The 22785-nt window shown below is 59.9% G+C and overlaps 3 protein-coding genes across 3 annotated transcripts; all 3 read right to left on the bottom strand.

Moving 5' to 3' along the window:
- Nucleotides 1-22: 22 nt before the first annotated feature.
- On the bottom strand, nucleotides 23-5412 carry TBX10 (T-box transcription factor 10). Its single transcript, XM_060303950.1, has 8 exons — nucleotides 5344-5412; nucleotides 3217-3512; nucleotides 3022-3123; nucleotides 2496-2667; nucleotides 1313-1468; nucleotides 930-997; nucleotides 621-715; nucleotides 23-213 (listed from the first exon to the last, which is right to left on the bottom strand). The coding sequence occupies exons 1-8, from the start codon at nucleotides 5410-5412 to the stop codon at nucleotides 23-25; spliced, it is 1149 nt and encodes a 382-aa protein (XP_060159933.1).
- A 3811-nt stretch (nucleotides 5413-9223) lies between these two features.
- On the bottom strand, nucleotides 9224-12208 carry ACY3 (aminoacylase 3). The gene is given in 5 exon segments (XM_030834022.1): nucleotides 9224-9490; nucleotides 10066-10087; nucleotides 10089-10139; nucleotides 11103-11314; nucleotides 12110-12208. Coding segments are annotated over 5 exon segments (651 nt in total).
- Nucleotides 12209-16693: 4485 nt separating this feature from the next.
- On the bottom strand, nucleotides 16694-19069 carry ALDH3B2 (aldehyde dehydrogenase 3 family member B2). The gene is made up of 4 exons (XM_060304376.1): nucleotides 18590-19069; nucleotides 17704-17886; nucleotides 17159-17257; nucleotides 16694-16922 (listed from the first exon to the last, which is right to left on the bottom strand). The coding sequence occupies exons 1-4, from the start codon at nucleotides 18984-18986 to the stop codon at nucleotides 16738-16740; spliced, it is 864 nt and encodes a 287-aa protein (XP_060160359.1). The 5' UTR covers nucleotides 18987-19069; the 3' UTR covers nucleotides 16694-16737.
- Between the last annotated feature and the right edge of the window lie 3716 nt (nucleotides 19070-22785).

The following is a 22785-nucleotide window of genomic DNA, read 5'->3' as shown; positions in this document are numbered from 1 at the left end:
GGATGGTCTGGAGAGTGTCTTCTTACGAACGCCTAGAGCAGCCGGCGTCGCGCCTGGCCCGGCGACCGGGCACGGCCGTGCTGACCGCGGGGTTCGCGAGCCGGGGTGTCTGGCTGTTAAGGCCCCGCCGGGACCCGCGTTTCTCCGTGCCCGCGGGGTTCCGGGACCTCAGAGGAAGTGCTCCAGGATGTTCGGGGTCGGCGTTTAGGGGGTCTACGGGGCGGGAGGAAATGGTGTGAGTGGGCCCCAGACCTCCCCTCACACCTTCAGCCTTCCCGTCCCCTTCCCTGCCCTTCCCACCCCAAGTTGCCCGCCACTTAGCCTTTGTGCTTGCTCTTCCCTCTGCCTGGAATTTCTCCCCCACCTTCTCCCTCTGTCCAAACCCTTCCCAGTCCTCCAAGGCCCAGCTCCGGAACCACCTCCTCCAGGAAGTCCCCCCGACGTCCCTGCCCCTGCTCTCAGCACCTCGTCCCGGCACCGTTCTCTCTGCTTCCCCCTCTCTGTCCACACAGATGCCCAGGGAGCTTGCTGAACATGCGGAAGCCCCTTCCTGGGGGCCCCGTGGCCCCGTCCACTACGCAGGCTCTGGTCCCACTGTGTCTGTGGGCCTGGGGCCTGACCTTTCGCCTGCTCTGTGGAGCCCTTCGGCAGGCAGGGGCGGAGGCTGCTGGGACTCCGGGTCCGGACTCTGAGCAGGGGCCGTGGAGATATAGGCCTGAAGGTGGGGCAAGCAGGAATGAGGCAGGGGGTCAAGATGGAGAACCCAGGCCAAGGGTCATGGTCAGAGTCAGACAGTGGGACCCCGGGACAAGCCAGTGGGCGTGACCCTGAAGGAAGGGTCAGAGGTCTTAGGAGATGCCTGGGGATAGGGATGGGGTGAGGGGGTGGGTTAGGGCAGCTGGGCGGAGCTGTCAGGGGCCAGACGGTACCAGGAGTCCGGGTCACTCTCCCTAAAGCCCTTGGCAAAAGGGTTGCTGGTGAGTTTCAGCTGGGTGCTCTGCAGAGGAGAAAGGGTAGTTATGGGCCAGCCCTGAGCTGGGGAAAGGCTGTGGGCCCCGGGCTCAGCCACCCTCTCCTCGCTGGACCACCCCGTCCCCAATCTGGAGGCCCCGGGACCTGGGCCCTTCAGCCCAGGAGCCACAGAGCCAGTGGGCATGAAGGCAGGGGAAGGACTGTGGGTAGATGCCCACTGAGTCCGGGAAGGAGAGAAGGGCAGGGGTCTGTGTGCCTGTGGGGCCTAAGAGCCTGGCGCCTCAGTTTCCCCCCTGTGAGGTGGGCTGGCAGCTGCCTCACGAGCTCTGGCCTGACCCGCCCGGTGGTTCTGATATGCCGTCGCGGCCGTGAACTGGGTCTCCGTGAAGATGAAGGACTTGAAGTTCTCCTGCGTGTAGCGCTGGCTGTCTTTGCGTGGGTCCACGAAGACCACGTGGAAGCGCAGCTGGTAGCGGTGCACAGGGCTGAGAATGATCTGCGGGGGGTGCGGAAGGGGTGGGACAGCCGCAAACCCTCTCTGGGGCCGAAGCCCTTCTTCCAGGGCCCGCTGCCCCCATCTGATAGCGGCGGTGCCAGGTCTGAACTTGAGAGTCTGCAGTTCTGTATCAAAGGCCCCTTTGTTGGAGGTTCCAGGCTGCTTGGTGTCTCTCACTCCCACGCCCCAGCTGTCTCGGAACTATCCGGCATCTGACCACCTTTCCCACCCCACTGGCTCCACCCCGCCAGGCCACGGTCATCTTTCTCCTGGATTTCCGCAGCTGCTTCCTGGCTGCACTCCCTGCACACAGCAGCCCCAGTGAGTCAGCTCAGAGCCCTCGTGAGCTACACAGAGTAAAGACCAGAATCCTCTCCACAGCCAACTGGCCCTGCAGAGCAGTGCTGGATGCCCCTAGGATCCCTTCCCCTCCCACTGCCCCTCTGAGCTCCACCCCAGCCAAACGGGAGTCTCCTCACAGCTTCCTCAACTCCCCAGCATTCTCCAGCCTCAGGGCCTTTGCACTTGCTGTTCCGTCTGCCTGCAACGGCTCCTCCTTCTGTACGCACAGGCTCCCTCCTCCACTTCCATCAGACCCCTCTTCAAATAGCGCCTCAGCTGCTTCCTGAGCCCCCTGAACTCAACGGCCCCCTCCGTCTCAGCCCCGCTCCCTGTTTCCTTTCTCTCCCGGCATTTATCACCCTTCTGCCGTCTGGATTCCTTTCTCTCCTGGCATTTATCACCCTTCTGCCGTCTGGATTCTTTGCTTACCATCTGCCTGGCACCCCAGGAGGTGAGCCCCCGTGAGGGCCGGGATCTTTGTCTGTTTGACACAGTGTCAGTGGTGCCGGGTTCCTGCACCTACGTGGGCCTGGCCCACCCGCCTGGCAGTCTCTGCTGTCCGACCCCCGGCCAGGTGAACTCGGGCACCAAATGCCCAGCCAGCCCTGGCTCGGGCTTCATCACAATCAGGCCTCAGCGTCCCCTGCCCTGGCCCAACCCCTCCCCACTGTGGCCCAGGCCTCACATGGCCGTTGTCGTCCAGCAGGTTGTTGGTCAGCATGAGCTTGTCGAAGGACACAATCTGGCGCATGCACTGTGCGCCCTTGGCCGGCGAGTCGGGGTGGAAGTGCACGCGGCCAGGCGTGGTTGGGTCCGCCTTGCCCGCCACCAGCCAGGCCGAGCTATGGAAGGCATACCTGGGGACAGAGCGAGGTGGCGAGGGCGCCCCGACTGCAGTCCACGGCACCTCATCTGCTGCCCCCACCCGGAGCCGAGACTGACGGGGCATCTCTCCTACTGCCCATGCACTGGCCCCGTCGGCACATGAAGAACCGGAGGCTCCAGAGTGCCATCTGGCCTGGGTTCACCTGCTGCACCTGCTGCCCTGGGCTAGCCCACCCTACCTTCCCAGGTGCGCCCACTGCTGCCCAGGATGGGCCCCCCCCAACACTGCTCCGACTGGCCCCTGCCTCCCTCAGGGTGCTGGTGGGGGTCTACTTCCTCGACCAAGTGCCTGAGGTCTGAGCTGTGACCCCCAGCCAGGCCCGGACCTGTATCTCTTGTCATCCAAAGGCATGAAGTCCATGAGCAGGGCAAAGTCAGCCAGCGTGTCCATGCCCAGGATCTTCACCTGGAAGGTGGGGAACATCCTCCTGCTGGAGGGGCTGCTCAGCAGCTCGACTGTGGTTCCGGCCTGCCCCCCACTCCCGCCACCGCCCCACCGCCCCCCCTGCCACTGCTCATACCTGCCCACCTTGGTGACAATCATCTCTGTGCCCAGCTGGTTGAATTCGTCCCACGGACCCTTCATCTCCAGCTGAACCGTCACATCAGATACACGTGGGTTCTTGGGGCCCTGCTCTGTGGGCTCAGCCATGGCTTGGGCCCCTGTGGAGCTGGTGGAAGGGCCTGATGGTAACAGGGAGTCCAGCTGGGACTTCCAGCTGGAGCTCGTCATGGGCAAAGGGTAGGTCTCCGAGGGGGCAAATACCCCGAGGCCGGCAGAGAGGAAGGTTGGAGAGGGAGGACAGAGTGTGGGCCCCTGTTCACCTCACCCACCCCCACTCCACCCAGCCAGCCTTCATCTTTCAGGCTGCACCTAGATGCCTCTTCTTCCAGGAAGCTCCCCCTGACTGCCAGGCCTGTTTTCCCACAGGATCCCCAACTCGGCATCACTTCATGAGGTTAATGCTCACTTAAAGCTCCTGGAGACCAGAGACAGGACCTTTCAGGCTCCCCAGGGAATCTTTGAGCCATCAAGAGGCCTAGTGGCCTTGAGCAAATTGTTTCACCTCCCAGAGCCTCAGTTTCCACATCTGTCACAAACGGTTCTTAATATCTGCCTTATAGGGCTGATGTGAGGATTTGTGAGGACACACACGAGCCTGGCACCCAGTAGGCCCTTCATAAAGGACATCTGTTATGGATGACGTGACACGTGGGGTCATGGGGGTGGGGGGTCTTTCTCAGCTCTGGGGAGACCTGGCTGCCTCGTGCTGCTTAAGGAATACTGAGCTGAAGGAGATCCCCGAATTACCACGAACAACTCTTACCCATCTCTGACCCCCCAAACTGGCCCAAATCCTGCCTCCAGAAGCTGGTTCTAACATCTTCTGCTCTGGCCTCCTCACGTTTTTCTAAGGAGCCCACCTTTTGATCTGCAGCCCTGGCACAAGTCTTGGCCAAAAACTTTGCCACAGCTCCACCCTTCTGACTAAAAAAAAAAAACCTAACTATCGATACAACGAGATACTGCTTTACACCCACAGGGATGGCGATTACCAAAATCCAAAACAATCACAAAAACAAGAAATGAAACATTACAAGTGTTGGCGGGGATGTGGAGAAATTGGAACTCTTGTGCATTGCTGGTGGAATCTCAAATGGTGTAAACCCTGTGGAAAACTGCTGACAGCCCTTCAAAATATTAAAGATAGAATTACCATATGATCCGGCAGTTTCACTCCTAGGTATAAACCCAGAAGAATCCAGAGCAAGAACCCGAACAGATATGTGTACATCGGTGTTCATAGCAGCATCGTTCACAATAGCTAAAATGTGGAAGAAACCCTGGTGTCCATCGATGGAAGAGTGGATAAGCAGAACGTGTCTATACAGACACTGGAATATTATTCAGCCTTTAAAAGGAAGGAAATCGTGCCACAGGCTACAACGTGGATGAGCCTTGAGGATGTTATGCTAAGTGAAACAAGTCAGTCTCAAAAATACTGTGTGATTCCACTCATGAGAGGTGCCTAAAGGAGTCAAATTCATAGACAGAAAGTAGGAAGGTGGTTGCTAGGGACAGGGGGAGGGGAAGGGGAGTTAATGTTTAATGGGGACAGAGTTTCAGTTTTGCAAGATGCAGAAAGTTCTGGGGATGGATGGTGGTGACGGTTGCACAACAGTATGAATGAACTTAATGCCACTGAACACTTAAAGATGGTTAAAATGATAATTTTTATGTTTTGTATATTTTAACACAATTACAATTTTAAAGCTAGGAAAAATATCCTGAGAAACAGTTTCTAGCAGCCCCGTAAGGGGCTGAGGACCTGGTAAAACCATGAGATCCTCTGGGCAGAGGTAGAATTTTGGTGTTGGATGGATGGATGCAGAGACGGATAGATAGATGGGTAGACGGAGGTTCCTGGGATGGTATAGCGTGTGATGTGCTGGCCAGAGTCAGTGCACAGTAGGTGCCTGGTGAGAGTGTGGGGCTCTGGGCCCGCGGCCCCATCCTTAGCAGCCCTGAGGGCCACGTGTGAGAAGTGGTACCTCACTAAAGCCCCTGGGAGTTCTGTAGTCTGGAGGTGGGTGGGTCTCACTGGGGCATGAGGGGCATGAAGGGTAGATGGGCTAATGCCCCCCACCATCTGGACCAGGCCATTACAAGGGCAACTGCCCATCACCCAGCTGTCCTGCTGGAGCACGTACATCATCCCGGTAACCGATGCCAGCCCCCAGGGTCCATGGTGATGCGTCCCAAGTCGGGGAGGCTCATGGCTTTGCTGGTCCTGGGGCCTTCACAGGCTGGTTACTGGCTTCCAAGTCTTCTACAAGCCTACACCCTGCTCATCCCAGTCAATGTGCCACCCCTGAGCACCCTCAATAACCCTCTGCCCAGCTCCTCTAAAAGCCAGCACCTCTTGGGGTCAGGAGTTGACAGTTTCCCACCAGCATGAAGTCAGGTTTGGAGGGGAAGTTAGAGGTTCCTTGTCCAGCCCCCACCAAACCTTGATACTCACGGGGTGAGGCCCAGAGAGGGGCGGAGCCAGGCCCACGCTCACCAACGTCTGATAAGGCTTTCACTTCCCAGAAATGGCTGTGTCTCCCTGCCTGTCAGCACCCCTATATTTGCACTTGGGTGGCTGTGAGCCCATCGACCCCGCCCTGGGGGATCTGAGGCCTCAGCCTGGGGTGCCCCTGCCCCATGCTCTTGCCCAGGCCCTGGGTCCAGTGGCGTTTCCTTGGTCCCCACGCCCAGTCCCTGCCCCCCACCCCACTCACCCCCGAGCCTGAGCCCACCCATGGGGCTCCCTTGGCCGCCTACCCCTTACCTGCCATGGGGACAGCCCGGACTTCCGGCTCCTGGAGAAGGGCGGCTCAGCTGGGGTCCCTGCGTGTCCCGCCTCTGGTCAGTGCCTCCCGGTCTCCTGGTTCGTTCGGCAGCACGGCTGAGCTCTCGGGCCCTCACTCAGTCCCCAGTCTCCTGGCAGGACTGGCCTTCCCTCCTCGATCGCCCAGGTCTTGGTTCTCCACCCAAGCCAGGCACCTGGTCTCTGTAGGCAGGACCCTGGCTCTGGGGTGTGCAGAGCCCCTTCTCCAAGCCACCCTCGCACTGGACTGTGCAAGGCCCCCGGCTGGGCTGGTGCAGCTCCAGGCGCGATGCCGTGGGGGAGGAGCGCAGGTGGGAAGTCTCTGACGTGGCAAAGCCTCCTCTCCCTCTCCCGGTCCCCCCTCCCGGCTTCCTCCCTTCCCCAGCTAGGAGCCCCCCAGCCATTCCTGATCAATGGGCCCAGACACAGGGTAAGGGCCCATCTCGAGGACAGGCTGGGTGATCTGCAGGGGCCCACGCCTGGTTGACTGGAGCGGCCGGGGCTGACAGGGCCTCGGGGAGGTCAGGGGGCTGCGGTGGTGGCAGGAGCATGGAGGGGTGAATGGCAGAGGCGAAGCTCTCTCCCCAGGACCCAGACACCTGACCTGGGGCTGCTGGTGTGGAATCACCAGGCAGCTTGAGCAGAAAAGGCAAGGGGCAGCAGCCTCAATTACCAGCAGAGGCAGAGCCCCAGGACTGGATGGCAGGAAGCCAGGTCCTCCTGACCGCTCGGCCCGAGCTATGAGTTATGCAACGCTGCCAGGACCATGACATCTCCGTGCCTCAGTTTCCTCAACTGAACTAAGTGCATAATCACCTCTGCCTGGGATGGGCTGGCCCAGCCTGGGGGGCAGTAAGCTGTCCCCATCCTGGTTGACGGTGCCTACACAGTCCCCACAGGGGGGGACGCTGGCCCAGGTCAGAGGCCTCTGGGGCGTGTCCTGACCAGACACCTTCCCCAGGCGGCCCCTGCCTGTCTGGGGCTGGGCATTCAGGGAACACACAGATCTCCAGTCAGGAAGGCAGAGGAGGGGGGTTCCCCGAAGCTGGTGTCTGCCATGTGGTGCAAGGAGGGTCATCAGGCTAGACCCCGGTTAGCCCACTACAGGAGGGAGCATCGCAGGCTAGCCCCCAGGCCGGAGCACTAGGTGAGAGCCCACCGAGCTGGGCATGCTCGACTGGGGTCCCCAAAGGCGGCTGGACCCCCACACCTCCTCCAGAGTCTGGCACTGGGAACAAGGGGTTGGCAGAGGCCATACCTAACAGGGGGCAGAGAGGGGCTGCTCCTCTCGAGTGTGACACCCTGGCCCCTCCCAGAGCCACATGTCACATGTCAGGGGCAGATCTCTCCTCCCTTCAGCTCAGGGAGGCCTGCTGCTTCCACCCCCTGTGCCCCCGGTCCCTGCCTGCCAGGCTGGGAGGATTCCCTCGGGGAGAGCATGGGCCGACCCCTGGCATAGACCCACGGCCAGCTTTGGGAAGAAGGCTGCACCTGCACTGGAGTCTGCTGCTGGGCAAGATGGGGGAGAGTTCTCTGCGCCTGTGTTGGAGGGTCCCAGCAGCCCCCAGGTGCCACCCTGTCCCAAGATGCACAGTGGGGCAGGTGAGAAATAGGCAGGTGATGGAGGGGTTTGGGGGATCTGCACCAGTCCTAGTGGCTCCCCCTCAACCCGGACTCCCAGGGGTCCGGGGTTCTGCTGGCTCCGTGTGTGTGTGTGCTTGCACATGCCTTTGGTCCGTGTGCTGGGACACCCCCGCCCCATACACACACATGCTCATGCGTACATGGGCACACTCACATGTCAGCCCAAATGCATAAACGAACTCAAGACCTGATGACCTGCCACCACTCCTGTGCACATGTGCACACGCTCCTCTTACACACACACACACAAACACATACACACCATGCACACAGGCACGCTTCCCTTTACAGCCTCCTCCCCGGCCAGTCTGCCCTTCCTGCCAGGGGCGCCTGCTGGCCCCCTGCCCCCTCATCCCTCTTGCCTGCCAGCCTGTCCCTGGTGCCCCCCATATCCTTCCCACCTTCTCATCTCGCTGCTCAATAGCAGAAGTCAGCGTGGCAGCTGTGCCCGCGGGGAGATGGCTGAGCCAGGCGGCGGGGGTGTAGAGGGCCCAGAGAGTGATGCCTGGAGAGGACGGAGCTCTGGTCTCCACCAGCCCCACTGTCAGGCAGGAGCGATGCTCTCAACACGGGGCGGGGTGGGGTGTGGGCCCCGGGGGTGGAGCATGGAAAGTGTGAGGCTGTGTCCAGGCATCATCCCACCCCATCTAGTTCAGCCCTGCTGTGGACACCCTGCAGAGAGTGCCTGGGGCAGGACTGAGGGGACCCCAGCCGCAGACCCTGTGCCCGCTCCCTCCCCGACGCTGACTTCTGTCCTGGGTGGTGCAGGAGACTTCTGCCTGCCCTACCTGCCCTACCTGCACCTCTTCCCTGCATCCCTGTGCCTGGACGGCTGTCCTGGGTGGGGAGAGCCTTGTCGAGCTGCACCTCTTCCCCAGCCTTGACGCCCCCTGAGCCCCCATGAGCCCTGAGCTCATTACACACCTGGAAATGCACATCTGGGCTGTGCCACCAGCCACATATGGATCCCCCGGAAGAATGGCCAAGGTACTGAGGCTCTCAGAAACACATGTGTGTGCAGACGCCCCCCCCCCCACACACACAACCACGGAGCACCTGGGGCAGGCACACGCCTGGACACCCACACACACAGGCACACAGAGATCGACTTTCTGGCCCTGGGAATGCAGAGGGGTTGGAGCCCTCCTCTGGGTCATGGCCTCTGGAAGCCCCTCTGCTGGCCCCAGGACAGTACTTCTCCAAGTCCCCCCCAACATACACACACACTATGGGATCTTCCCCCTGGGCACTGATGAAAAAGCGTGGGCACAGAGACAGCCACCCCCGGCCCCAGTACACACAGAATGTCCAAGACCACCCTGAGCCAGACCTGCCCCAGACCCTGAGGTCACAGAGAGGGGCCGTGCAGGTGAGAGGACATGAACCATGGACCCCTGGACATCTTCCATTTTATAGAATGGGAAACTGAGGCAGGGAGGTGTGGGGATATGGCAAGAAACATGGTACACAGTGGGTGGCAAAGGGAGGTCCCTGGGCTCAAGATTGTGCCTCACGACCCCCTGTTCAGAAGGGAGGGCTGATGCCGGGCAGATGTGGCCTGGATCAGGGACCCTGGCGGGGTGGAGGCCACTGCGGGCAGGGCAGGCACGGAGAACGTGAGCTTCTCAGTCTGGAGGAAGGCAATGCCCTCCTCGTAGTAGGCAAGCTCGTTGATGAACACAGGGTCCATGGTGGTCTCCCCCTCATAGAGCACGTCCTCACCGCTGAACATCTGGAAGATGGGTGCGCCAGGCCGCAGTGGCTCAAAATCTCAGTCCTGGGAGAAGAGCCAAGGACCAAGGTTGCTGGGGCTGACCTCTGCCCTGGCCTCAGTGCGGGCCACCCCAGCAGGGACTGCCTAAGAGATGCTGCTCACTTATGGCCCTGCCCACTTGCTCCTTCACTTCCTCGATCAATGCAACAGGGTGTCTGCTGAGATGCCAACTGGCTCTGTGTCTAGAAATGGAGACACCAGTCACCTTAGAAAGGCACTTGTCATTGTGGAAGTGTACCCTAGTGGTTACGGGCACAGATAGTGAAGCCTGCGTCCAAAGCCTTGCTAGCTGTGTGACCTTGAGCAAGTCACTTAACCTCTCTGTTCCTCAGCTTCCCCATCTGTAAAATAGGGATTATTCTATCTCCTCCTATTATCCTGAAGTCTAAATTAAACAGCTAATAGTGCTTAAAACAGTGCCTGACACATAGTGAATATAATATAAAAGTTTATTAAATAAATTTTTAAATTGTGGGAGAAATCACTCAAAATGTCTCTTATTCAGCATCCACAAGGAAGATGGGTGGTGGCGCAGGTGCGTGGCATAAACGTAGGTGCCTTCCAGGGGAGACCGTGGTGTTGTGAAGGTCTGGGATAAGTAGAAGCCCGGCCCGAGGCCTTGGGCCCCAGCAGCTGGTTCAGGTCTCTGGCCCTGGCATTTCAGGGGCGAAGATGTAGTGTCAGCCCCTGACAGTCTCCGTCAGTGATCAGAGGGTCAGAGTGTGTGAGTGGTGCGGGGGAGGGCAGCCTTGCGCCACCGACAGGAGTGAAGCCCCTGAGACCCTGCAGGAGGGACAGAGCAGCTCAGGGGCTCATGTGGATGCCTGCCCCCTCGCACGGCCCCAAACCCTCGGCCTGGCCCTGCCCACCCACCTCATCAGCTCTCACGCCGGCCACACCTCCAAGCACTGTGCTGGTCTCACCTTCAGGCCTCCTACCTGCTGAGCCCTTCCCTGGAACTCCTCTCCTCTCCACCTGGTTAACTTATACTCACCCTTTGGGGCTTGGCTGAGATCCTGCCTCCTTCCGGAAGCCTTCCCTGACTGCCCTTGACCAAGTTAGATGCTTCGTGTAGCCCCCAGCCCTGCCTTTAGCCTCCTGGTTTGTGGTCGCTGAGTCCTTTCTCTGTCCTTAGTAAGCTGAGGACAGCGCCTCAGTCCTACACCCCATTGTCTCACCCGAGCTGGCCTGAGATGGGGCTCAGAGGTGGGGCTCGGCCAGTATCCACTGAAGGAAGGTATAAACAGTGGTTGCGTAAACGCAGCCTGTGGGGGGCTGATCTGAGGCAAGCCCCGGGTCTGGGGAACCCAGAAGAGGCCCTGTCTCAGCCTGGGATCCGGAGGGGCTTCCTGCAGAAGGTGACATCAATCTGAATTTCTCTAAACTGAAAAGGGAGGAATGGGCATCACAGGCAGAAGGGTGCCTGCTGCCGGGTGGAGGGACTGGACCAGCTTAGCAGGTGGGGGCCCTTGGCAGCCCTGCACTTGGCAACCCTCCAGGGCTGTCTCTGGGGGAGTAGTCTTCATCTCAGGCTTTAAAGAGTCCCTACAAGCAATTTCCCAAAGCCTTGTGCAGCTCCCCAGCGGGAGCTGTAGCAGCAGGGCAGGGTGCTCACCTGAGGAAGGACCCGGTGAAGGCATGACTGAGGTCATGGCCCACGTAGCGGCAGCAGGCGGCTGAGGCCACCGGGTTGGCCAGCAGCACAGGCATGGTGGAGAAGCTGAGTCTCTGCACCTCCCCTGGGACCCGCAGCCAGTGCCGGGCCAGGTAGGCGCTAGCTGTCTCATTGCCGTGAGTGGCCCTGGTCACTGCCACGTGGTGCAGGGCCTCTCAGGGCACCAGCAGCCAGCACGTCGCCGTGTGGGGTGGCGCACCTGGTGGGTGGACCTGCTTAGGCAACCCTGGCACCAGCACAATGCCCAGTGCTTAGAGCTGGGCTGGTGGTGGTGAGCTCCCTGAGGCCTGAGGAGCACAAGCCAGGCGGGGCGGTTGCTTGTCCAAAGCCGTGGTTGGATGTTAGCTCAGCGGTGTCCCACCTGCACCTCCAGTGGCCCAGGTTGGTCCCTCCTGGTGCCTGCAGTCCCTCCATTGGCACCCTTCCCTTGAGGGTAAGCATTGCCCTCCCCTGCCTTTCTCTGAGGAGATCATTTCTCTGCTCCCTTTGGAGAGAAGGGTTTCTTTCTCCCAAGTTGAGAAAAGGGGCCCAGACTTGGGAAGATGGATTCACCAAGGCACACTCCCTATAGCAAGAGGGCTGTGCTCCCATTTTATAGATGGGGAAACCGGGCACAGCAGGGGAAGTGGACGGTGTCACAGGAGCTGGCTGTGGAGTGTCGGGTTCCAGGCGACTCCTGTTCCTTCCTGCCCCTCCCCCATGCTCCTCTGAGCGGGTGCAGGGGCCTTAGGGAAGAAGGGGTGGTTACCTGTCAGTGCAGGTCTCAGCTGCCTGGGCCACCAGGGCTGGGGTGTGCACCTCCTGGAACGATGGGTATTTATGGGCCAGGAGATCCCTGGGCAGGAAGTGTCTGTGCTGAGTTGGTAGAGAGCAGGGGGCAGGAGTGGGTGATGGGCTGAGGTCCACCCTGAGGTCAGTAGTGCTGGGGTCTCCCTGCCTGCCTCTACCTCACACTGTTGCTTGCTGCTGCCGTGGTCCACTGAATCCAGGTCCTGTGGCCACGCCCCTGCTCTTGCCCTTGGTCCCTCCTCTGGGAATCTCAGCATTCCCGCCTCCTGGGGCCAGCTGGGACTCCCGCTGGGGGGCTGCACAAGGCTTTGGGAAATTGCTTGTAGGGACTCTTTAAAGCCTGAGGTGAAGACTACTCCCCCAGAGAGAGCCCTGGAGGGCTGCCAAGTGCAGACCGTTCATTGCCCAGGTGTCCAGCCAAGGAAGGGCAGGCCTGGAATCCACCACTGGCTGAGCCATGGGCCACCACCAGACCAGGCCACCACAAGTTGCCTGTTGAGATGGTGCCTTGGTGGCCACCCAGATGAGGAATATCCCCCTCCCTCCATCCCTTCAGCAACACGCTTCTGTCCCTGCGGCCCTCAGAGGACCAGGGTCACTCCTGGGTCACGCTTTACCCTAAAGGGCTATGAGCTGTGGGGTCCCAGCTTTACAGCTCTTTGGTGGTTTAAACAATTTCTAAATATTTCATTGTTTTTGATCGTTTTCAGGGACAGGTATGACTCAAATGATTCAACTTGCTTTGTTTTGGAAATGACCCTCAGATCCATTTTATAGATGTGGAAACTGAGGCTCAGACAGGATGCCCAAGGGTACCCAGGGCACTAGAGGCAGAACTGGAATTGGAACCTGGGAGGTGTCCAATCTGAGCCCACTCTCCTCTTGCTGCTCTCAAGGGACAAGGGGGTAAGGATGAAGGCTAAGTCCCCCGCACGTGGCCCCAAGTCCTGTCCTTTCCCCAGGAGCCGAGGGTGGCTCCTCCCTGAGTAGAGAGTGCCTCTCCCTGAGTAGAGAGGCACTGCTGGGCAGTGACCGTCAGGTCACCAGTGCCTCCTGCGTGCCAGCACTGGGGCCCTGAAGCTGGGCCTCCTCCAGGCATCTGGTCCCAGGCCTTCTTCACGACCAGGCTGAGTCCTCCCAGGAGGTGTCAGCCCAGCTCCAGAACTGGGCCCAGCAGCTGGGGCTCCCTCCAGGCCAGCCCTCTTTGCAGCTGCTCAGATCACAGGCAACTCCTCGTGAGGGCTGGGCTCACCTGCACTTTCCTGCTCTCCTGCTCACCCCCATAGGTGGAGCTGTGGGACCTGTCAGGCCTGCTGGTACCTCAGTAGGGTAGCTGGGGGGAGTGGGGTCACTGAATCTTCATGGGCAACGGCCCTGGCGCCGCAAACGGAGGGCAGCTACCATTTGCTCTGTTCGTGGGGCTGGACCTGGGCTCTGGGAGGTTGAGCGACTCGGCCGACCCCCTGGCCAGGGGTGGTGGAGCGAGTCAGTGGGGTGTCTGCCTCCCTCCTGGTCCCTGCTCCCCGCTTCGCTCAGGGTAGGGGCCTCGAGGCCCTGCTTCCTAAGGCAGAAGCCGCAGTCTTTGAGAGGCCCCCCCAGGCTGCCGGGATTCTGCTGTTCTCTGGGTGCTGGGCCTCTTGGGAAGGAAGGAAGGGTCTGAGCACCAGCCCTGGCTATCTGGGGGGTTGCTGGAGACCAGAATGCTTCCTGCCAGGAGGTGGTGGGGCCCCAGCTCTGGGGAGGACAGCCTTAGGGGGTCCTGGAAAGTTTCACTTCCCCTGGCTGGGGTCTAGCGTCGCCCTCTTAGAAGGTATACATATATATTTTTTAATTAATTTATTTTTTAAATTGAAGTATAGTTGATTTACAATGTTGTTTTATATATATATATTTTAAAATTATTTTAATTTTTTAAATTAATTCTTCATTATAGGTTATTACAAGGTATTGAATATAGTTCCCTGTGCTATACAATAGGACCTTGTTTTTATTTTATATATGGTAGTATGTATATGTTAATCCCATACTCCTAATTTATCCCTCCCCCACTTCCTCTTTGGTGACCATAAATTTGTGTGTTTTTTTAGTTTTTGTTTTAAATTTATTTATTTATTTATGCTGTGCCGGGTCTTAGTTGCGGCATGCGAACTCTTAGTTGCGGCATACATGCAGGATTTAGTTCCCCAACCAGGGATCGAACTCGGGCCCTCTGCGTTGGGAGTACAGAGTCTTAAACATTGGACCACCAGGGAAGTCCCCATAAATTTGTTTTCTATGTCTGTGAATCTGCTTCTGTTTTGTAAATAAGTTCATTTGTACTAATTTTTAGATTCCACATATACGTGATATCATATAATATTTGTCTTTCTCTGACTTACTTCACCTCATGGGATAATCTCTAGGTCCATCCATGTCGCTGCAAATGGCATTATTTCATTCTTTTTATGGCTGAGTAATATTCCATTGTACATTTGTACATTACATTGTACATTCCTTATCCATTCATCTGTCGTTGGACATTTAGGTTGCTTCCACGTCTTGGCTATTGTAAATAATACCACTACAAACATTGGGGTGCATATGTTTGTTTGAATTAAAGTTTTCTCCAGCTATATGCCCAGGAGTGGGATTGCTACATCACATGGTAGCTCTATTTTTAGTTTCTTTAAGTAATCTCCCAGGAACAGCAGCCCCCAATCCCAACCGAGTGTGCAAGCTCGTGTGTGTGTGCGCTGGTGTCTGAGGATCTGTGTATTCATGTCTGTGCTGCGTGTACCAACGTGTGTGCGAGCCACAGCAGTGAGAACAGTCTGGAGGTGGGCCTGCTGAGTCACACTTCTGAGCCCCAGGAAGTAGAGGGGGCCCCCAGCCCCCACTGGCTCTGACACCCCTCCCTGACAAGCTGTGTGACTTGGGGAGTCAGTGCCCTCTCTGGGCCTTGGCTCCTGCCTGTGAAATGGGAATGAGGCTCCCTCCTGGGTCCGGGCAGCTGTGAGGAGTAAGGGAGCAAAGGGGCAGGTGCAAGCTTGGAGAACGGACACATGCGCAGCAGACCCTGGCCTGATGGAGGGCAGAGGCATCGTGAGTATCCAAAGGTCCAACTTCTTCACTGCAGTTGAGGAAACTGAGGCCCAGAGCAGGGTCAGAACCTGAACCATCCCACAAAATTGTAAGTCTTGGCTCAGGAGAGCCACGTGACCTGGGAGCCACACCCAAGGGCCACTTTGTTTTTTGTTGTTGCCGCTACTGTTGGTTTTGGCCACACCGCGACATGCGGAATCTTAGTTCCCCAACCAGGGATCAAACCCGCGCCCCTTGCAGTGGAAGCATGGAGTCTTGACCACTGGACTGCCAGGGAAGTCCCTGTCCAGGGGCTTTGGAGGCCCTGCCTGTCCCTCTACCATCCTGACCGGGTTCTGAGTCCCCCTTTGGCCTCTGCTCACCCCCTCCTGTCAGCCTTTCACGGCGCCCTCATATCAGGTGTTCCTTTATGACCCCAGGACCACCCTGCCCACTCCTTCTTGCTGGCCTAGTGTCCTGGGGTGGGGGTGGGAGGAGGAATCACCCCATATTGTTGTTTTTCTTAATGACCCACTCTGGACTGTGGCCTGTTCCCAGGGTGGAACCAGCATCTAAGGGACCCTGGGACCACCCCCAAGCCTGGGGACAGCAGCATGCCATGACTGCTGGACAAGCAGAGGCTGCTGTGACTGTGACAGAGCCCTGGGAAGCTCTGGGAGGTGTGTGGCCAGGGGCACCTCTGCAGCCAGGGCCTCTGCCCAATGCTGGCTTAACTTACATGAGAGTCTGGACTCTACTATGTCTGGGGTGGGGGCCCCTGGGCCCCAGACACATATGATCACATTTAACACTCACACCAACTGTAAGAGGCAGGTGGGAACCCCATTCTACAAGATAAGGCTCAGAGAAGTTAAGGGACATGCCCAAAGGCACCCAGTAACCATATGGCCATGGACTGACGCAAACCCAAGCTTTCTAGGTGACGGAGCTACTGCAGGGACGGGTAGGGTTCTGTGTGAGCCAGATGAGGGCCACGAGACCATAAATCCCACTGTCACTCAGCTCTGCCCTGCTTTACCCTATAAACTCAGTTCAGCCCTATCCTGGCTCTAAATCTGTTTTCCCATGTGTCAGATGAAGAGACCAGATTTAGATTCTGCCCGCCCTGACCTCTCTCTGGGAGATTAGAGCAGGAATGAGGATGTGGCCAGCATGAGCACAACCCCCTCCTGTGCCCATAGCAGACATCACTAATCAACCATCGCACTCCTTCCTATAGATTCCACACACACCATCAGAGTCCTTGTAAATAACGCACTTCAGGCCAACACCAGCGACTGGCCAGACCTGAGTTCAAGATCAGATCACTTCAGGTGAGACAAACCCAGCTCCCCAAACCAGGTGTGACTGGAGCTGTTAGAAATCACTCTGTATTTTGGGAGCTTATTTTTAGATCTGACGTGAGGGAGTCTTTTCTAACCACCAGAGCTGCCCAACCTTGGGGGTAAGTTCTCTGTCATCAGATATGTTCAAGCAGAGGGTCAACAAATCTGTCAGGAGGCTGCAGAGAGGACTTTGGCCCTGAAAGGGGCTGGACTAATGTCCCAGAGGTCCTGCCCAGCCAGGGGTCTGTTCAGACAAAGCCCCAGGAGCAGGATCTTTGTGTTCCTGGACAGGACACCAGCCTTTGGGGGGCCACTGAGCACCTGGGCAACAGCAGGACAGGGGGGTCGTGGGGATGGGGCACTGGAGATGGACAGGGTGCTCACAGAAGGAGGCAGCGCTGGTTGCCCAAGGCCCAGCTGAGCAGCTGCTGTGTGCAGGCAGAAAAGGGCGAGTAGCGGATGTCCTTGAGCTTCTCCAGGCCCGAGGGGGAGAGCAGGCAGGCGCGGTGGTGGGAGAAGGCGTCGAAGGAGAACTTGCTGTGGTAGCTGCCCATTCCGCGGTTGTGTGCATGGGCACGGAAGTGAGGGCCCGTTCAGCAGCAGCCCACCGCCCAGCAGGGAGCTCAGGGAAAGCCAGGCCATTCTAAGAGCCATTTTGCAGGTAAGGAAACTGAGGCCTTGAGAGGCCTGGGGCCTGGATCAACAGTGAGGGAAGGCAAAACTGGGCCTTCCTGGGTCTGGGGTGCCAACCTGAGCTTCCCTGGGAGTTGGGGCTGGAGGGTGAAGGAGGGCAGGGCTCAACGACTCCCCCTAGTGGCAGGGACGGCAGAGTCGGGTAGATGAAGCCCTCCTTGCCTCCAAAGGGGCCGCTGCTGATCCGGTGAGTGTCGCCCCTCTGAGCTCACAGAGGGGAGTCCGTGGCCCTGAGAAGCGGCACCCAGAGTCACAGCAGCAGCAGTGCACAGGCTCCATGGCGGCCAGCCTGGCTCTGCCTGCCGCGTCCCACCTTGGCTCTGCCTCCTCCCCCTTCAGGGGCTCTGCTCGCCCACACAGAACTTTTGCACGACTGAGGACAAGAGGGCCGCCCCGGGGCAGGACAGATAGAGAGGGCACCTCGTCGTCCGGGCGGGAGCTGCCCCGGCCAGGGCAGACAGTTGGCCAGCCACGTGTTGCCAGCTTCTTGACGCTGCCCCCCGTCTCTGCCAGGCACCTGTGTGCAGGGAGCCGTTGTCCAGTGGCCTGGATTATAGTCACACAGGAGGCACCTGCTGCCCTAACCCTCACAAGTGGGCCGGGAAAGGGGAGGTGACCGGTCTCACCCTTTTGGGCCCCTCTGTTGCTCCCACCTCTGTCCAGCCCCACCTGGCTGCTGTTGGAGAAGGCGTACAGGGCCAGGGGCTTCTCCCGACGGCGGATGAACTCGATGGCCTCGTCCAGGCTCCTCACGTTCATGATGGGCAGGATGGGCCCGAAGATCTCCTCCCGCATCACCGGCTCCGTCTCCTGCACGCCCACCAGCACCGTGGGAGCTGCCCGGGCACAGGGCACGGCTCAGCCCCAGGGGTGGGGCCTCGGGCAGGCAGGGCCCAGGGACCCAGGGCTCCAGGCTCAGGGACGTTCTGGGGAAGGTGATCTCCCCACAGCCCCCGGGAAGTGACCTTGAGGGGCTCCCCAGCCTGACCGGGGCCCGTGGGGCCCAGAGAGCCCCTCAGCCTTGGTCTTACAGTCAGAGGGTGACCGGACCTGATGTCCCGGGTCCCAGCCTGCAGGGGAGCAGCGTCACCCTCTGAGCCGTTCGGCCCGGGAGACTGGGGCTGCTTTGTTCACAGCGTAGCGGGTGCTCAGGACGGGCTGTTGAAATTCAGAACCAGGAATCGTGGGCTCATAGGACCTGGGGTCATGGCCCCGCGGAGCAGCAGATCTTGGGGCTGAAGTTTGGAACCTGAGCCCTAGAACTCCGGGGTCTGAGCTTGGAGAATCCAGAGCCTGGGCCAGAGGGCTGAGTCGTGGGGTCACAGGCTCGGACACGGCAACGCGGAACACTGGTGTCACAGAATCGTGGCACCAGAGCCGTGGACCAGGCTGGGCTCTAGCAGTGGGGTCGGGGAGCCTCAGGGCCCGAGGTTACAGGCTGGGCCCAGACTCGGGGCCCAGCTGTGGCCCCCAGCGTGGGGGGGCCTTAGCTGGGGTGGGCTGGGAGTGGGGCACAGTGGCAGGGAGGGCGGGACTCACCGATGTAGCGATCGCTTTCATCAGTCTGGCCCCCGATGGCCACGTGGCCACAGCTCAGCAGGCCCCGGAGCCGCTGGAAATTCTTCTCACTGATGATGCGGCCCAGGTCTGGGGAGCTCTGGGGGTCTTCGCCATAGAAACGGGTGATGGCACTCTGCAGGGCGGGCAGCAGTCGAGCCTGCGTTTCGGGGCTGCACAGGATATAGTCGGGGGCCACGCAGGTCTGGCCGGAGTTGAAATAGCGGAAGAAGGCCACGCGGTTGGCCACGGTCTGGGGGTCGCAGTTGTCGTCCACGTAGCAGGGGTTCTTGCCCCCCAGCTCCAGCGTGACGGGTGTCAGGTGCTTGGTGGCAGCAGCCATGATGACCTTGCCTACTCGGGGGCCCCCTGGGGACATGAGAGTTGACCCCAAGCCTCAACTGCCCTTGGCCAGATGGTTCAGGCACCACCTTCCCAGCCCGTCCTGGCTCACCCACTGGGTTATGCCCCCTGCCCTGCTGCCCCCGGATCCCACCGTGCCAGGCCCTCCTGCCTGGGTTGATTGCCACCTGGGACGCTTCACCCCACTGGCCACCAGCAGCGCGCAGTTCCCTGAGGGGCGGGGCGGGGCGGGGAGAGGGGTGGTGGGGCAGGGCGGGGCGGGGCGAGGGGGTGGGGTGGGGCGGGGTGGGGAGAGGGGGTGGCCAGTTGTAGCCACTCCCCGTCTCCATTCAGTCCTCACACCTGCAGGGCAGGTGCCGGCCTTACTCCACCTTCAGGGGAAGAATATGGTACAGAGAGGTGCCCTGCCGGCCCCAAGGTCACACAGCCTGAGGATGGTGGGCCAGATGGGAACCAGGCCTTCTTAGCCACCTGGTGCCCCTCTTTCCTGTCTCTGTGGGTGGCTGTGAGGCCACGAGGCTGGGGGGACTGGCAGGGGGCAGGAAGGAGGAGGCTCTCTATCACCTGCCGCGAGGGCGCCCACCAGGGGCACCAGGGGTAGATACGGGGGTAGTTCCAGGGGGCGATGATGAGCCCCGGGCCCAAGGGCTCCTTCTGGATGAAGGCCGAGTCCAGCGGCATGAGCCGGGGTTTGGGACAATGAGGCCCCACCGAGGATCACCCCAAAGCCCACTCCCCCAGAGTCCTCGAGCTGCCTGTGCAGTGGAGTCCCCACAAGGAGACAGAGGTCCCGAGAAAGTCAGCGACTCTCCCTGGGCCTGGGCCGAGCTGCCCTGGAATTGCCCCTGCCTGGCCCGTGGGCTCACCCTGGCGGGGCGTCCATGGGAAGGCCTGCGGCAGGGCTGACTGCGGCCTTGGAGCCCATCCGGGCTTTGGCCTGACGTCCAAGGGAGCCCCAGTGGGGCTGAGAGTGGAGAGGGATGGGGTATGGGGGTGGGAAGAAGGAGCCCAGCAGGGCCTCTGGGGGGGAACTGCCTGGACCTTGAGCAAGGAAGTGCTCTGAGCACCCCAGCTGAGGCCACGAAACCGTACCATTGCCTGTGCCTCTGCGTCTCTGTCTGTCTGTCTGTTTGTCTCTCTTTCTCTGTGTGTGGACGTGAGTCGCCCTCAGAGTCCAGCAGCATCCCACAGGCCCTGAGCCCAGGACCTCTGCCTCAGAGCGTTGGCCATGGAGTGAGATGGGTCTCAACGTCCCCCGTGGGCACCCTGCGGGCCGGGGGCCCCATCGGCACCTCCCCCTCCTCCTGTCTGAACCTCAGGCTCCTCATCTGGGAAGTGGGGACAGCACTCCTCCATGGGCGTGTACAGCACAGGCCTGGCCGCTGAGCTTATTATTCTTAGGAACCATAAGACGGGGAAAGCACGGGTGCCCGGCTCAGGGGGCCACCCAAGCTGAGGAATATGGGGAGATAGGAACAGAGACTGGGCACGTTCCTGGGCAACACCTGCAGAACGACCTCCCTCCGCCTGGCAGTGAGGCCCTCATTCCCGGCACTGTCCATCCCCTCCCCCCATCCCACGGCCTGGGGGAGGACGTGGCCCACAGTAGGTGTTCAGTAAGGACTTGTCCACCATGTCTTGGGCTGGAATGGGCCCCAAGCTGTGCCCACCCACAGCCGGGCCCAGGGGTGGCCCCACCTAGACCCCTGCCCCAGATTGCAGAGGGGCAGAGGGAAGTCAGTTCTAGGCGCCGGCTCCGGGCCGAGAGGGGCAGGGGGCCGTTTCCTCCCGAGTGCGTCCTGGAGGAGCTGGGCCTGGCTGGGGCTGCTTTGGGCCCAACTCTGACCACTGGCAGCGCCCACCCTCAGTCCAGGGTTGCCTGGAGCCCCTTCAGGCCTGCAAGTTGCAGGGCTGACCCAGAGCTCTGCCTGCAGTGCCAGCATCACCTCTCTCACCTGGCTTTCCGGGCTGGGGTCAAGTGGCTCGTGGTCCGATCAGCCCTGCTCTGACTTTGTCCATGGCTCCCTAGAGCCTCTCTAGGGCTGAATCAAGGCCCAGAGTGGAGGAGTCTGGGGTGAGCTATGGCATCCAGGCGTCCTGAGGTCTGTCGAGGGACCCTGGCCCCAGCTCAATCATACGTTTCCCAGGTGAGGCAAGCAGGTCAGGGGTTCCCTGACTTTCTCCACTGTCACTGTCTGTGTCCTCACTGTGCACACCTGGAGTGCCTGGGGACAGCCTCAGGCTTAGCTTGTGCATGGCCGAATCCCAGCCCCACCATTGCCCAGTCAAATGAGGAGGCAGACGGCTGAATGGGGCTGAGGTTGGCCGCATACCCAGGGGCCCTGGAGCGGGACGGCTGGCCCTTGCTCCTTATCCCAGGTGCTCGTTGAGGTGGGGCTGACTAGGGACCCTGGCTGCTGACCAGGCAGGGCCTGGCTGGACCTGGGCCACAGAGGTGACCACGGCAGACCTAGCCAGCCTGTGCAGAGCTCACGGTCTAGACATGGAACAATAATGACACTGAAAACAAGACAATTATAAACATGAGCTGGTGGGGTTTCCTTGGTGGTCCAGTGGTTAAGACTCTGTGCTACCAGTGCAGGGGGCCGGGTTCGCTCCTTGGTCAGGGAATTAGATCCCTCATGCTGCCACTAAAAGATTCCGCGTGCAGCAACTAAGACCTGGCGCAGCCAAATAAATAAATACTAAAAACAAAACAAAACAAAAACAAATAAATGAATTGGTGCCGCAGGCCCTGGGAGAGGCCGGCTGGAGACCCGGCAGAGGCCCCGACTGCAGTGGGAAAGGGGCAGGGCAGGGCCCTCGGAGGGCAGGCGTCGGGACAGAGGGGCCGGCACATGCAAAGGCCCTGTGGGAGCAGATTTAGAGAAACAAGATGCAACTGGGCAGGTCAGCAGCCTGACAGGACCTTCACATAGGGATTTGGGACCTATTCTGTGGGCACGAGAACACAGGCGGGAGGGGAAGCAGAGCTGGCGCCTGGGGCCCAGTGCTCAGCGTGCATCGTCTCATTTAAGCCTCAAAGGTCTTTTTGTTACCTCGTTTTAAGGAAGAGCAACCCGAGGCTCTGAGAGGTGATCCGATTTGCCCTCCTCACAGCTGCTGCGTGGTGGCTTCAGTCCCAGGTCTGGTGGCCCTGCAGCACCTCCCCGCCAGCATCCATGTGGCCCTGCACTTTTTTTGACTTCTCAGCGTCTTTCTGCAGCTTCCAAATTTTCTACAGTGAGCATCCAATGCTTCCAGAATCAGAAATGAACAGTGAGTGTTGCTTCTACAACCTCCCAAGAAGCTTCCCTCGCCCCAGCTCCCCGGCACGTCCCAATCACAGCCCGGGCCACGCCAGGCTGGCCCCCGTCTGTCCACACGCCACCTCCTCCCCCAGCCTGGGGAGCCTCTCGAGGGAGGACAGGGTCTGCCTCTACCCCCGGGGCCAGGCCAGCAGAGGCCAGGGATGGAGGGTTCCTCCGAGGGTACTCCTGGTTGTCACAGGGGTTGTGGGGGGGGCGGGGGGAGTGAGGTTTAGACAGCATGACGGGCCGGAGGTCACGTACACAGCTGGGGCAGGGCAGCACCCACCTCCCTGTGCTGAGCCAGGCCCCAGGACCATGGCCCCCCACCCTGTGGACTCACATCCCATTCATCTCCCCGCACCTCGTGCTGCTGGCCCTCACCCCGGGACCCCAGGTACCCCGCAGGTGTGGGCTCCGACCCTGGACCCTTTTGCTGAGCCTTTGCTCTGTGCCTGACATGCTGCCTTCACATGTGCTGACTCTGCTCCTGGCCCATCTCACCCC

The sequence above is a fragment of the Globicephala melas genome, chromosome 8 (genome assembly GCF_963455315.2).
Source record: "Globicephala melas chromosome 8, mGloMel1.2, whole genome shotgun sequence".
In the NCBI taxonomy this organism is placed as follows: domain Eukaryota; kingdom Metazoa; phylum Chordata; class Mammalia; order Artiodactyla; family Delphinidae; genus Globicephala; species Globicephala melas.
The sequence above is the reverse complement of the archived record's forward strand: the minus strand, read 5'-3'. Positions and strand labels throughout refer to the sequence as shown.